This window comes from Falco biarmicus, chromosome 4, assembly GCF_023638135.1.
Source record: "Falco biarmicus isolate bFalBia1 chromosome 4, bFalBia1.pri, whole genome shotgun sequence".
Taxonomy (NCBI): domain Eukaryota; kingdom Metazoa; phylum Chordata; class Aves; order Falconiformes; family Falconidae; genus Falco; species Falco biarmicus.
In genome coordinates, this window is record NC_079291.1 from 110,404,612 (window position 1) to 110,420,884 (window position 16,273).

General features: G+C 39.5%; 1 protein-coding gene across 7 annotated transcripts in view; it reads right to left on the reverse strand.

The window, feature by feature from the left end:
- The window catches only part of ATG7 (autophagy related 7), a 122,542-nt gene extending 111,425 nt beyond the window's left edge, over window positions 1-11,117 (reverse strand). For 4 of the 7 annotated variants that reach the window (XR_008821421.1, XR_008821420.1, XR_008821419.1 and 1 more), the window contains exons 1-7: window positions 10,581-10,835; window positions 6,773-6,983; window positions 6,489-6,543; window positions 4,635-4,752; window positions 3,241-3,318; window positions 2,569-2,685; window positions 1,363-1,512 (exon numbers count right to left, since the gene is read on the reverse strand). Coding sequence is in view for 4 of the 7 variants with exons in the window: in XM_056335743.1 (XP_056191718.1) it covers window positions 1,363-1,512; window positions 2,569-2,685; window positions 3,241-3,318; window positions 4,635-4,752; window positions 6,489-6,543; window positions 6,773-6,950 (696 nt within the window). In the remaining 3 variants the exon portion in view is untranslated. Of the gene's footprint in view, window positions 1-1,362; window positions 1,513-2,568; window positions 2,686-3,240; window positions 3,319-4,634; window positions 4,753-6,488; window positions 6,544-6,772; window positions 6,984-10,580; window positions 10,838-11,031 lie in introns of those variants that run through there. The other 3 variants (XM_056335746.1, XM_056335747.1, XM_056335744.1) reach the window with 2 other exon arrangements.
- Window positions 11,118-16,273: the final 5,156 nt, after the last annotated feature.

Sequence of the window (16,273 nt, forward strand, 5' to 3'; positions counted from 1 at the left end):
AGTAAGTTGATTCAGTTTCATAAACTAGCAGAAAATTCACTCAGCAACAGAAAAAACATATTTTACTTCCAGGGGAGCAAGTTCAGCTGGCTTACTTAAATACAAACAAACTCTACAGGCAGTATTGATGCAATAAATCTTATCCGACAGATCTAAAATTGTAGTGTTTCCCTCCAAAGTGAATGTTAATGAAGAAATATATTCCAGATGATTGCAGATTTCTCTCATATTGACAACATCCCCATATAATTAAGTACAATCTTATCTGTGGCCCATTACTGTAGTTACACTACCATTTAAAATCTCAACCTTTACATTCTTGTTTTACTAAGAACTGTGGACCTAGGTCTTCATTTCAGAAAAACAGATTTGGAAAACCAAAAAAATAATTGAAGACTGAGTACTGTAAAAGAGAACTAAATTACTTTTATAAAGTGTTACAACGCCTCCTTAAAAAAAAACAAACATTTTTGCACTTACTAGCTCTTCACCATAACTCAGTTTTATTTTCTAACACTTCAATGACATGAAAGATTAAAAAGTTTGAAGTTCACCAAAAATAGACAGTAAAGCATTCAGAAAGGCCTAGCAAATGTCACCAGCTGAGCAACATGATCCTAAACAGAACTCAATGTACATAAACACAAGCCAACCAAGCCAGTCAACTCTTGCTGTGATGACATCTGCTTCATGTATCACTGTATTTCTTCCCTAACTGATAGCAATGGATAGTACTCACCTCACACTCAAAGGACATGCATGGTGTCTGCATTTAACAGAAAAAGTACCCCAGCCTCTTCTGGTGCACAATCCATCAATCTTTCAAATTACAAAGCACTACCTTGAACATTCATCATATACAGATTCCCAGCTATTTTTATCCAAAGCTCTCAAGTTTTAACGTGTACGTGAGGTAAAACACACAATGAAAAGTTGAAAACTCACATACAGTGTTCCCTGATTATTGTTACCACAACCAACAAATACATAAAATACGAGTACCAGGTTTTAGTCCACAAACAATAAATGTTTTGCATTATTGTATCACTGTAGGTAAAGTGGTTGGAAAACTTTAATCACTATGCAAACTCATAAACTTCTGCTCTTTCCATTTTGATAATGAAGCAGACAAAGCACAAATAATTTTGTTTTCAATCTGACCATTAATCTGATGTAATTAGGCTTTTATGTAATAACTAAAGACACTTAACACAAAAGTCGATCCAAGCTGCTGGTCTTCAGCTACTCACCTAGTCTATTCATCAGCCAACCTTTGTGCCCAGCTCAGTATTATAGGCATTTTTCAAACCATTTGTAAATTAAACATTTGTAGGCTATAAAAAGACATAAAATTCTCATTACCTTTCCCTCTTGGTCTTGGAAGAAATCATCCCACTTTTTCAGTAGAGATATCACAACAGAATTGTCATGATACTTGATTAAAAAATAAGGCAAGGCTGTAACCCCCTCTTTCTGGCAAAGTTCATCATATGCTTTCTGAAGCGCCTGAATCTAAAAGCAAGAAGATAACTGTAACCAACAGTTTTAACAATCTTATACAGAACCACAGAAAGTGTTTTTAGCATCTGGGAAGGCTAGCCCATCCAGTCTTGGAATACAGCACATTCAGAAGATTTAAAGACCACAATGACCACAGTAACTGAACCCAAAAATTAAGTTGCTAAACCACCATTTGTCAATGCAAACTTAAACAGAAGCATCATTATCATTGCCGCAAACTGATCTACCCGTAAAAATTAAAGCCAGATAAAAATCTCATTTGATAGTCACAGTAGCTTTATAAGAAAGTAAATCTGTCCCTCTTTTTTTAGAGAAAGTGTCAACAGAGTCCCATTCAATTTATTCCATTACATGGATTTTCAGTGTTCAGTTAAACACTGTCTTTAGATCATGACAGGTATTTTTACACTATTTATTACCACAGAACTAATGAGGGTCTTCTGAGAAGAAGGAAACTAAGCATTTCTCCCTGATTATTATGCCATTAAGAAGCCATTCAAAGTTTTGCATTAACTTTTGTCAAAGCAAGAAGGCACACGAGGGCAAATAAGTTCTTTTCATCCTTTTGCATTGTAATATGAAATAAATTACAAAAAAAGTGTTAACTTTTCTCCTAAAAACACACCCTTCCTCATCCACTTATTTTTATTGTCCAATCATGCATTTTTATTAACAACTTTGTAATTACTAATGACTTAGCTCTCCCAGAGGGTAGCCCTTTAAAAAAGTTTCTTAAAAATATAATGCGTTTCAAAAATGTAGCTATATATTCAACAAGCTGTATATAAAAATTAAAATGAACATAACTCCCTGTTCAACAACCGTTTGCCCATCTGCATCTAAATGAATAAAGCTGTACTAATGTTAAGCTGAGAGATTTTATATAATAATAAAAAAAGGTATACAAAAAATCCACATGGAAGTAAGAAAAGTGAAGATTTTAAAAGAAGTCAGATTCACAAATGAATTCAGTACATGCTAAATTGTTTTACAGTCCACAAAACTGCTTAGTGTTACAGATTTCATAACATTTAGTATTTTGAATACCTGATGTGATGGGAATCTGTCACCAAGACACACTGGTTTCTGAATTATATGTATTCCATCAGGGAAACAGAGAGCAGGGTAGCAAAACCAGTAATAGAAATGGTATTTTTTTAAATCCTATAAAAAAAATATTTGTAAAATTAGATAATAAAGATACAAATCAAAGTAAATTGTGGTTTGGAATACTATTCAAAATTAATGGTTGATGATGCTAACCATAGTTCTCTTCACAAGGCACTGTGTCATGATTTAAGAAACTCTAAGACTTCCCTTTGTATATGTTTTCATTTAAGATTTAAACAGATAATGTATGTACAATACTTCAGGTTTTGTTAGTTGGAGCATTATTTATTAAAACTTCCAATTTGTTAAACGTGAAACAATTGCTCCACTTTTAACTAATATCTACAAGGCTGTCAGATAATCTTACACGTTTCTAGAAAAGACTACATGATGGCACCAGCATTTTTTAACGAATACATCCTAAAATATTTGATATCTGTACAGAATGTCTTATTAGGTTTTTTAAAATGTTTTCAAATTTTTAAAGTCATCCGAGAACAATCCTGGTAATAGTAATATGCTAATACTAATACAACATTTCTCCTAAAAAAGAAACTTTACCAATTCAATTTCAATGCTCTAAGTATGAGACATATTATCATTACTCACTGCGAATGTCAGCAGCAGAAACCTGTTCAAGAGCATAGGGTTTTCAAGAGCAGCTCCAGATTTTATTGATTCCCATATCTGTCATTGATCACGGGGACAAGAAGCAAGAGAAAAGACAGAGAAATAAAACACTAAAGTAGCATGAGAACAGCTACAGAAATCTTTAATTCTTCCAGCTCCACTTAAAATACTGAAATTAACGCTCTCAGTAATACACTGTGATCTTTTCCTAACTGATCTCATCTATGCTATTTATCTATACTGAAAGGATTCTAAAGGTAATACTCAGGCATGCACTCTTAACAAAAATTATGGAACAAGAGGAGCATTAATCCATGGATCAAGCACAGAGTATCAAATGGAACAAAACAAACCTTATCAGGACCAGTCCTTCATGTATACGAACCATTAACACTAGCGCAATATAGAACATACTGTGATATTAATATAGCCCTTTACCATATTCTTATCTTTCCAATTCATGGGGCTCTATAGATACTAGGTATGCGAATAAGCTACTGGGAAATCTGACCAAAAAAAATGGAGACTTGAAAGAAGGCAGTACACTGCAAGTCAGTGAGACAAGAAGCTGTAATACTTGTACAAGGCAGACCCATTCCATCTTTGTCTTAAAACAAACAAACAAACAAACACACACACTAGCAAATAAAGCATTCTGATCTTCCCTAAAGATAGACACTGCATTGTACCTACCACTGGCAGGGAATTACTAGGCCACAGGAACAGAAAAAATTCATAGCCTTGAGTGAAGCTATGCATGAAAACTTTGCTACTCAAGGCCAGCAGACAGACAATCAATCTAATCAAAGGAATCAAGGACTGGTCAAAGTGAAGTGTCTCAGAAAGTAAAAGGTTGCCTTAGTTTGACTTTTACTTCTCATCAAGCCATGACATTTAATTTAGTTAATTACAGTGCAAGCAGACTAGCCCCTTCCTTTTACAGCCACCTTTTTCTTGCTTTATGTCTTCTTGCTGTTCTGGAGCTTCCCCATCACTTTGTCACACAGATGTATCACAGCGATCTTTAGATTTTAAACCACGTACTTGCTGGTTTCTGGATGTCAAGACAAATTTTAAAAATGTGCTCTACAGAATTCAAGTCTCTGGTAGTTCCATTAGTACTGTTAAGCTTAAAATGCAGCCTAGTAGAACACTGAATTAAGTCCTCCAAGTACAATTAGCTACTGCCTAATTTCTCGTAAAGAACAGTAAAAAGCAAATGTCAAACTATTTCTTCCAGAATAAGTTAAATCCTGAGGCTACTATATGGGAAAGTATGGACAGTATCTCCCATATTTGGGGCAGAAACTGTAAAGCACTTCACTGGTTATTTCCAAATCCTTTCTACCAGTTGAATTGATTTTTAAGGTTACCTCATTTGCTTCTTTTTCCAGAAGTGACCTCTTATCACAAGATCTGAAAGTCTCTAAAGTGTTGGTATTATACAATGTTCCAAAAACAGGACAGCATCGCGCTGGTACTGAAGCATTCCTGAATAAAAGAAAGAAACCTCTGGGAACTGGATACTAATGCCTTTAACATGATCAGCAGTAGTAGCAGTAGCAGCAGTAGCTATCCTCTGGTGTAAGGCTGCCCTGCAACCGTCAAATGATGAGGCACAGTAACAAAAGTTAACTACAGTTCTAATAAAAACATTTTTATGATCATAGTGCTTTATTGAATATGGATTGGTATAATAACTCAAGCAAATACATATCTACATTATGACTTCAAAAATATATCAAGCATCCGTATTATCTCTAAGCAAGACAGCATTAAATCACAGATCAAAGACTTAAAATTCTGTTCAAATATATATTATCCATGACAAATGTGATTTTCACTAAGAAAAAATTATTAAGACTTAATTTTAGATGTCAGTATTTTATTCACATAAAGAGTTATTCAGTTAAAATTTTATGTTTAAAAAAATCCCAAAGGAAGTCTAAACCAGACAAAAGATTGAGTAGCTTTTCTAGTTTGTAACATCACCAGCTGGAGAAGCTGCTGTTTGCAAACACAGTATGTATTTTTCCTCCTTCTGAATGTAAATTAAGTTAAAAAAATAGAATATTCCCTTAATTTATAGACCAGACTGATTTCACTGACTCCTTTAACATCATTCTCCCAAACTGGTATGTTTTTGACCACTACTAAAGCTGAGATGCAGAAAATGTTTGTTACATAATAAATACATATGATGTAGTTTCCAAAAATTTTTAGGCAAAAGGGAACTCCTCATGATCATCCAAACTGACTACCTAAAGTACAGAAAATTACTACCGTAGAAGGAATAACTAAACACTACATAAATGGACCTTTCATAATTTTATTTTTGTCACAAAATTTGAGAGCTAAATACCATGGTACCATCCATTTCTCCCTAATCTGAAATTCTTGTTCCCAAAGTCACAGCTTTCTTCCAATTACACTTTGCTGAATATGTTTTCAGTATTGTACCTAAAAGTTCTTCCATAATAATCAATGGAATAGTACCTCCTAAGAAATTATCTCAAAATGCACAAAGCCTCACTAGGTTCCTAACATCCTCACCCTGCAAAGCAGAGAAAGTCACTTATGTGATCTACAACTTCATAATCCACCAATTTAAAACAAACAAGACACTAACTACAAAGACATCTGTTCCTGACTTCGACATTTGCTGTAAATTAAAACCATGTTGAAAATGAAAGCTCATTTATGCTGTGCACACTGAGCAGCTTTAGTTTACCTTTCACTTTGGGGCTAAAAGCAAAATCAAAAAAATCCAGTCATAAAGTTAAATACTTTAGAAGACATTACAATTTAACAACTAAGGATTGTAAAAGCTATTCTAAAATCCTAACTGTAATGACAAATTCTCAGTAAATAAAGATCTAAGGAAAAAAATGAAGTTAGATGACTGAAATATCCTTTCTTATGCAGAAGAGCTGAAAAAAATGGGGGAAAAAAGTGGTATTTTATATAAATTTTTATTCATACAGTGAGTGAATTTAAGACTTATCAGCATATTTTAAACTTGGCCCTTCAGGAGAATACACAACTTCAGACACAGGAAGTTTATATTTGCAACTCAAAGCAGTCTCGCCACTGTTTTAAAGTTCATGAAAACATGTATTTATTTTCACGTAGAATTTCTCCAAGTAATATTATATAGCAAACCATTACTGTTATGCAAAGAAAGCATCTTCACATACAATCTGAGGTAAACCATGGTATGTACTTACGTATCAAAGGCACTAAACTCCAATGTCAAGCGAGCTGGCAAACCCAAAGGATCACCTGGACAAAAAGCAGCAACATGCTTCTTTTAAATGGAAATATGTTAACAAAAAGAGGGAACTTAATCTATATAAATCATAAATTACCCACAGGCACACCAGAATCCACAACTCACCCGCCCGTGTTTTCTAATGTTTCAGCAAAACACCTAAAATATGTTACACAAATACTTCGAGGCATTGACAGGAGAAACCCAAATTACTAAGCAAGATGTTCAGTTTCTACCTACCATTGTAGTAGTATCCTTTGATAACTTTTGGGGTCTCATCCAACTGGTACTCATTGAGTTTCTTCTGGGTTAGTTCGTGCCAGAATCCTGCATCCAAGGCACTACTGAAGGGAACAAACTGCAGCTTTGAAATTCCAGGATCTACAGGATGCTGCACCTCACTACTAGCAGTTGCCATGATTTCAGTTAATGATTGCTGTTAAACAGAATTCTGTAAAAGCAGATACACCTGATAAGTATATACTCAATTGACCGTATTGCTCATGACTACTCAAAGCTTGGGTTTAATACATTTTGTTGGGTTGAAGTGCAGAAAGCCTTAATCCTCTGAATGTCTAAGCAACTCCAATTTTTAAAATCAGAAGTCCTTTTAGTCTAAGCAATATCCTTCCAATTTCTTGTATGTGAAATTATGAAAGGCAAGTATACGTTCTGTTTGGCCAAGCTGCCTAGAAGGATTTGATTTCCTGACAGCCATTCCACAATTTCTCCTGTTACTTAGGATACTACATCTGAACCATGTACTTCTGAGTTGTATCTTGTATTGCACTGCCACAGATAAACGTAACAAAATGATAACACACTGTATCTGCATTCCTTCTGCTATCTCTATCTATCCATCTACAAACCTATTAGTACTATTTAAGTTCTGATAGCATTTAAAATCCAAGCTAACATTTCATTTAGCCAGGTCTTTACTGTCAGCCTGCGGTGAGAGCTGAACACTTATTTAGTTGAACACATTTACAAATTAACAAGTAAAGATAGCAAAAGTAAACTAAAGCCAAGAAAAGTCTTGCAGACAGTAAAGGGCCAAGCTGGAAACAAAACCCAGAACTTCCTTAAAAGTTGCACTAGCCACGAGGAAGCCAATGTGATGTACAAGCCACATTTCCTTACAGCTCTTCCCTCCTAAAGGTCGTTGCATATGGGGAGCATATATTTATTTTTTTACATAACCCAAATCACTAGTTCACATTTGCTGAATGGTATTCCTGTAAGCACACAGTCTTCTATTCACAACATTTACAAATTTCAGAATTTTAGATGCTACCCCAGAATGAGGAGTGAAACATCTGAACCGCGCTATTGTAAGCCTTTGCTTCAACTAGACGTAACAGTCCCTTTGCTCATGTTAGCAGGAGCATTCACTGTCAGGCGATTCAGCTCAGTCTGCCTATTTCCTTGAAAACTCATCAAATAAAAATCTTGCCCTCGGAACCTCCTTTATTTACTTTTAGTAATTGTCTCCATGTCTATACCTATACATATGAAGATGCAAGTTTCAGAGACACAGTCCATGACAGAGTATTCAAATATACATGTGGGGCAGGAAGGTCCTTCTGTCACTGACTATCTAGCTAAGATAAACATAGATGTTGCAAACAAGTTTTTCTTATATATTTAAATATAAATTTTAAAATATTAGTTTTAAAACTACTCACAAAGATATGAACATATGCTCCTATCTATTTACCACAACACATCCATCTACCAAGCTAGCACCTGCTGTTTTCTGAGTCCAGAAGGAAGATCAACAGCTATAAATTTAGGTTTTGTTCACAACACTTATCAGATCAACCATATCAACTCAAACGATCTACAGATGATTCCTTCAACTAATTTTTAAAGACTAAATTTTTTTAGTTTGCACAGCATCATCCCATGTGATTGCCTTTTGCTGCTGATCCTTCACAAAGCCCCGTCACCTTTACACATGGATCAATAGTAGGATTTTACATATAGGAAAGTCAAAATGAGGTTCCCATCATAGCTGTATTATCGGACACCAATATAAATAGATGCACTACAGTTCTGCTGTACTGTAGCTCGGATCAAATTGAACAGTTCCAAGTATATTGTCCTGTGAAGTCACTTGTGCAACAGAAACCGAGCTTACATCCTTTTCTTTCATGCTTTTTAGAACAGGGGGAAGGGAATGAGAGGTGGCTTTGATTTCTTAATAACTGCCAAAGAGTCTTCTCTGAAAGACACAGTTATGCTCTTCTTTACATGATACTTCCTTAAACAAAGTCTTCAGTGTAATCTAGCTATGTCTTCAACATTCAGTTTTTAGAGCTTACCTCCTTCTACTGTAAATGCTTTCCTTACTTGCTGGTAAGCCGTGGAATGTGGTTTTTGGGGTATAGGTTTGAGGTTTTCCACATTTTTCATGGTGAAAGCTAAATGCTTCAGTTCTGTCATGATATCTTGCTCTAACTGGCATATTGCAAATACGCCATTTTGTTATCTCCTCCTCCCCTCTTTTTTTTTTTTTTAATTTTTCTTAAAAAAATTAACAGCAGCTTGAATGTGTGGCAGTGAACTTTGATAGCTTACTTGAACAACCTCTCAAATCTCTTTTTATTGACATGAAAAAAAAGATCAGTTAGATTCTGGAAACTTTGCAAGTACTAGAACTATAAACAGCAGAATTAACTGCATGGAATTTTCTGACCATTTTTATAAAGCTCTTTTTCTGCTTGTAACATGTAGAAGTAGTAACATATATCAGTGAACATTTCAATTTTACTACTACATAGGCCTTAAATCTTTTTATATATATATTTAAATTTTTTGCCACTAAATGTCACAGAAAGCTTATCACAAAACAGGCAAACAATTGTCTGCCATATAGATGTTAGAATCAAGTCAGACTACATGGTACTTGATGCCAAAGCTTCCGTAATAAAACTTTTATTCAAAGGTTCAGTAGCTGCCTAGTCAATACTAAACCACTAAATCCCCATCTCCTTTTTTTCAGAAGCTTGGAAAGTATTATTTAACATTTTTTAAAAAATAATAAGAATAATCAACATAAAGGTTTTACTTTTTTACTTTCCTTTCCAGACAAGTACTACCATGAATAAAAGTTTACTCTTTTCCAATTTTCTTCAAGTCTTCTTTCAACTTTTCAAACAGGCAAGGTCTTTCATTGGGCCTTCCCCCCACACCTCAAAAAGCTGATAATATACTCAACAGTAAAGTGTACTGTCAAACATTTTACACGACCAAGAAGCCAAATGACAGTACCCAGCAGTACTTGAGGAAGATCCACTGAAAATACCAGCCTAAAAGCATCCACCAGGAACGAATTTTAACACCCTACTTAATTTCATTATTGCTGCACCTAAGAGTAAAACGGAAGGAGTAAGAACAGTGAGCCTCACTATGCTATGCCCAGCAAACAGAGAAACACATACAACCTCTGATGTACTGACGCTTCTGGAAATGTCACTTACGTGCCTTCTTACAGCAAGATCAGTAAGCCAAGGTAAATTCACACAGCAAATTTTAGAATACTGAACTAAAAGATCAAACGTATGTATTTTGCAGAACTTGCATACAGGAATTCACCTACAGTTCTAATGGTAGTAGCAGTCACTAGAAGAACACAATAAATAAAGAGGAAAAAAGCAGGATAAACTCCCAAGTTTAAAAGGGCTCATAACCATGTGCTTCAGGTGAAAAGATTTGCCAGCGTGCTTTAGCCTCTCCTAAGTTCTGTGATGGTACAAAGTTTAACTGGTATAATCAGCACAGATCATCCAATGTATAGATGCGTTATCACTACTGTAGGTTCCAACATTTGTTATTCAATACAAAGAGACTTCAAACTGATCTAATGGAGGAACGTTTTAAGTGTAAAACATACCAGGGCTTTTAATATTTGTCTTCCCCTTGACCAACTCAATCTGTATGATTAAAACTACCACGAAGTTACAGCTTTTAAACCAAAATCATAAAATGCCCTAAGATCTCCAGCTTTCAGACAAGGCTTTTTATTCCCTGTTCCCAAGCTGAGTACCTGGGAGGCCTCTAGATGCAGGTGGCAAAGGAAACCGCTCCCTGCCGCTGCCTTTGCGGAAAAGCTGCTACTTGGCTGCGCCCGCTTTTAAGCCCTTTTTAGGGGCACAGAGCGCCTGCCCCGTTCCCGGTAGCACTGATGGCCCGGAGAGGCCGCCCTCAGCACCGGGACACGACGGGCCCCGCAAGCTCCCGGCCGGGGGCCCGGAGGCGCCCACCCCACGGGGCGACCCCCGCCCGCCCAGGCACGGCTGCAATCCCCGCTCCCGGCCGCCCCCAGGCTCTCCCAGCCGGGAGCCCCACGGGCAGCCGACCCCAGCGCCCCGAGGCCCCAGGACGCACCGGCCTCCGGCGGGGGCTGGAAGAGCGGGGGGGGGTGGGGGGTGGGGGTGCGGGCCGCCCTCAGAGCCGCCTCCGCCTGAGCGCCACCGGCACGCGCACGGACCGCTCACCGGCTCCGCCGCCCTTTACTTCAGGCAAGGCCTGCTGGCACGGAGCAGTGACGTCACCCCGCCTCGGCCACGTGACCGGAGGCGGGGAGGCGGGGTCACGCACGCGCCGTAGGTCACCGGCTGCGCCTGAGGCGGGGCTGGCCCGGCCCTCAGCCCGCCCCGCTGCCGGGCACACCGGCCCTCAGCCGGGCACACCGGCCCTCAGCCCGGCCCCGCGCGGAGCCCGGCCCTCAGCCCGCCCCGCTGCCGGGCACACCGGCCCTCAGCCCGGCCCCGCGCGGAGCCCGGCCCTCAGCCCGCCCCGCTGCCGGGCACACCGGCCCTCAGCCCGGCCCCGCGCGGAGCCCGGCCCTCAGCCCGCCCCGCTGCCGGGCACACCGGCCCTCAGCCCGGCCCCGCGCGGAGCCCGGCCCTCAGCCCGCCCCGCTGCCGGGCACACCGGCCCTCAGCCCGGCCCCGCGCGGAGCCCGGCCCTCAGCCCGCCTCGCTGCCTGGCGGCCCGGCCCCGCACGGAGCCCGGCTGGGGCGGGAGCCGCCGGCGCCCTTCAGCGGGGAGTGCCGCACGGCGCCGGGGCGAGACCGGGGTGCGCCCCCTCAGTGCCCCGCCGCTCGCCCCTGCGGGGCCGTGCCCGCCCCCCCGGCGGCCGCCCGGTGTAACAGGGGTGCGAACGGACGGGCGAGGATGAGGTACGCTTATGTCGCCGCAAACGGCGGTGCTGACAAATGAGGAGGACGGGACTAAACCCTGCCTTTTCCTCCACCGTGGTGATGGCCGCTGCACGGGGGTGCTCCGGTTCCGATGGGGTGTTGATGTCGTAGTAAAAAAGCGCCGTAGTGAGTGCGCAGCGCATCGCGGCGGCGGTGGGGAGCAGCCCTGCCGGAGCTGAGCGTGGAAGCGCAGCCCGCGGGCCGGTTGGGGCTGCCTCCCGCAGCGGCCCTGGTGCCCCCGCCGGCCTGCCCTGCCCAGCGGGAGAGGGGCCGGGCTGAGGGGAGCCCCGGGGGCTTGCTGGGGTGAGCTGGGCGCTGGAGCGCATGGCGTGAAGGTGGAGAGCTGGGTTTCCTTCATCTGCAGAGAGCCCAGCTAAAGGGGACTTAAGGGAAGCCTTACATAACCTGAAGCAGAGAGGATGGAGGCAGATTCTTCTCAGAGGTGCACAGCAAAAAGCGTGAAGGAAAAGCGCACATGTCAAAACAAGGAAAATTCCAAATGCATATATTGAGAAAAAATTGCCTAATGTGGCTCATTAAGCACCATAATAGGTTCCCAAAGACACTTTGTGTAATCTCCATCCTTCAGGACTTGACTGCACAAGCCTCTGAGCAACATGATCTAACTTTGATGTTAGCTCTCTTTGAGCCAAAGGTTGGACTAGATGGCGTCTAGAAGTCCCTTCCAAGCCAGAGGTTGGACTAGATGGTGTCTAGAAGTCCCTTCCAAGTCAGAGGTTGAACTAGGTGGCATCTAGAAGTCCTTTCCAGCCTGAAGTTTTTAATGACTCTATATTGATTTTTGCAGATCTAGAATACAAAACAAAGTATGTTTTCTACAAAACAAGCATTACCTCTTTAGATGCTTCATGTCATTTACCTACCAGGGAAAACAAATTTGCCAGAGCTGCCTTCTATTTTGGGTCAGACGATACTGCAGAAACGGCCAGGAAAATTGGGAGGAAGCTTCAGAGTAAAAGCCACCAGTCAGATAGGTGTGGGTAAGGTCACATAAAGACAATTGTTCAGGCAGCATTAGGGGAAAATTTTGAGCTGCTACTTATGCAAATTTAGAGCTGATGTTTGGATAAAGGACCTTGCTGGGGAGCGTGGGCCAAATTCCAGGAATTTCACAAATAAAACAAATTGGAATAAACTTGGGAAGTTTGCTATAGATTCTATACCTTGAATCTGGCTGCATTACACCAGTCAAGTTCTGTAATTCCTCATTCTGCATGCTGCTCACTTATTAATATTGGTAATACTTGTACTCTGTCAAACCCTTCATTACTCAGTTCTGCAGTTTATTTCCCCAAGGCTAGAAAAAAACTGATTTTACCACTTTTTGGGTCTTTTAATTCTCTTTTTACATGAAATATAAAGGGAGCATTGATGACATCCCGTCAAAATAGCTAGAGTGTTGTTACTGAGTCTCCATACAACTGTAACCTAGCTTAGATTTGCAGTCTTAGAACAATTTCAGTTTCATAACGGGGTTTATGAAACAGCTGTCAGCACATAACATTGGCCATGAGAAATAATACCAATACAGGGTGGAGGGACTCTTCTATAAGCCCACATCCTCATATTATCTCAAGTAGACATGTCATATCTGAAGAGAAATTAGACCCTGGGAGTTAGATTTCTGCACAACGGTTTTAGCTTCAGGGAAATGGGAGTTTCATCTGGTAGGCTTACAGTCTTGGAGTATCATTTTTTATACAGACTAACTGAGCTGGGAAATAAACTTGAGATGTACACATGAAACTGCTGGTGTAAACATATGAGCACACTGCAGCGAAGTCTTACAATGTAAGAGGGAGAGGCAGCTTCAGTCAAAGATATCTCTGTGCCCAGGATCTTAAGGAAAGCGGCTATAACCAAGTTAATCTGAGATTTGTGCTGAAGTCAATTGCTTGTTGCAGGTATGACTTGCCTTTTGAGATCTTCCTATGAGCAAATAGAAGTCTCTGTGATACACATGAGAATAGTAATCACTTATGAAACAGACTCTTTAAAAACAAGGAACAAATTTCCTGGGTGTTTTTGGCACATATTTCTGTAGGTAGGACTTTGAATTTCCCCAAGCAAAATCTTGCAGCAAGGGAAAATCATCCTGGAATTGGAGATGAAAATGAAACTGAAGCAGATTCAAACTCCTCCATTCCTAGGGAATATGGTCTTAGCATGTTTTGCAGAAGATAACTTCTCAGAACTATTTAGTTCAGATTAGATTCTGTTACAAGTTTGAATAAAAAAATATTTATTTAGGTTTATATAGTGCTTTCCATTTAGGAATTTAAATTATTTTTTTACAACATTCTCAGAGAGCGAGACCACAAAATACAAGCAGAACCTGGCAGAACTATTATATTGATTTATTTACAAAAATACTGTCAAAAGTAATCTAGCCCTTTGCTGTATGTCTGTTACTGCTGCAAGAGTGTGACACTGCAAAATACGCTGAAAAAGGTATCAGCTTGAACTTGCCATGTTGATAGCCTTCTGCCAGCGTTGTCACTAACTTCCCTGGCATAGGTGGGTGCCTGTCCTATGAGTACTTCGATGTGATATAGGGAAACAGCTGTTACCTTCAAAGAACTGAGTTGAGGGATAGTTTGTTACCTAGTGAGGAGGAAATTAGATTGCCAATTAGGAGACTTGAGTTCAGCTCCCAGGTGTGATTGTTGTTTTTGAAGACCAAGTTATGTCTGATCAAAATAGAACGCATTTGATATTACTCAAGGCATTCAGTTTAATTGTACAATAGGCATTCATTCTAGTTACACAGTGCCAATGTATAGCAATGGGTGCTGTGTATTTCTTTTACGGCATATTTTTGTTGAAACATACCAGACAAGGTATCTTGGTAGACAGAAAAAAATTATAAGGGATACAAATATTTTTTAAAATGGAAACTTTTTAAAACTTACCAGATGTCAGTATGTTTTTAACTATTACTATAAACAAATGTGCATCTCTTTCAGTTGGAACTCTTACACTTTTTAACTATTTGAGATCTCAAATGGCAATTTTGTAGTAGCCTGGTATATGTGCTCCTGTGTCTGTGCATGTATAGAGTGTACATCTCACATTTAATTTTTTTATGTTTCCATTTTAGACTGTGAGATGACTATGTTGAAATTATTTATTTTGGTGTCAGGTATGGATCATTTTCAAAGATAATTTGAAATTTGGTGTCAGAAGTGTAAACTATTTTATGAGCTATTTCTCACACATTGTTAACATTAATTGTTTTTTTATCTTCTAATTCTTCAATATACAAATAATTAGATGAAAATTAGTAATTCTGTCATTTTACCTAATGAATAAGCAAAAGTGACTATGTATGCATAGTATTTCAACTTAACTTGGCATTTTCAAGCGAACTAATTCTCATGCTGGTAGAGGGAAGAATGTACGCACTAAAGCTTTCGAGTGTATTCTTACACCTCATCTTTAGGAACTTAAGCCATCCCAGCTATCAGGAGGCTGGCCTTCTAGCATCCCTGACAGCAGTGGAAAGATACAGTGATCTGGAGAATTCACGACCTCCTCTAGAACTATTTAGAGGTGTGTATGGTGCTTCTATATTAATATCTTAGGATTAGAAATACATTTTTACAGTGAATCTTTCAGTCATTTTCATTTATAATGCTATCACAAAGTAGTCTCGCAGAGAATGGAGTCCTTTTAGATGGTGAAATGAAGCCAAAATGTGCACCTACACTACTGTTTCCTTTAGAGTGCCACATTTCCTGAAAATAATATGGCAAAAGAAACAGGTACTAGATGGCAGGATCCACTTGCTAATTGCACCCTTCCTTTAATAAACTTCCGTGATATGTAGGATTTGGCGCAGAAGGCCGGAATTCTTGTCATTACCCACTAGATGTCCCCATCGACACAGAAAAAATTTTGAGAATGTATTTTTCTGCCTTTTCAAAGCAGGTCCGTTGTTCTTGCCACACCTTAGTCAAAGAAGAACTTCAGTCCAAGAAATTCCAAGAAATTTCTTATGTTCTTTTAAAGCCGTGTGTCCTCTGACCTTGTTTATTAACTGGAAAACATTGGAATTTTTTACAGGAAACCACACCTGGAATATTCTACTAAGGCTTGGCCCCATGTGGTAGTAGGCTTCTCCATTCCTTACCCTAATTCACTTTGCTCTGCTTGTCTTACATCCAGAGCCATTTGAATTGCCTATTCGGTAAAATAAACTGATAAATCCTGTTAAGTATCTTGCTAGTTGGAAGTTTAAAATAGGCAGTATCCCATTTTCTTATTATCTATTATAGCTATCACATCAGAGAATCCCACTGTAACAACTTCCCTGGTCTTTATTATTGACACAGCTACACTAAGATAATGGATAAAAATGAAGGGGAGATAAAAAATATTCAGGCAGCTTCACTTGCCTAGGTTTAGTTGTTCTGTGTTTGAACGTTCATTGATTGTACCAGAGGTATTCTTTGTTATAATTATCATTATTTTTAGGCCAATTTTCAATGATTTTGTTTAAGTTGCTGTCTCA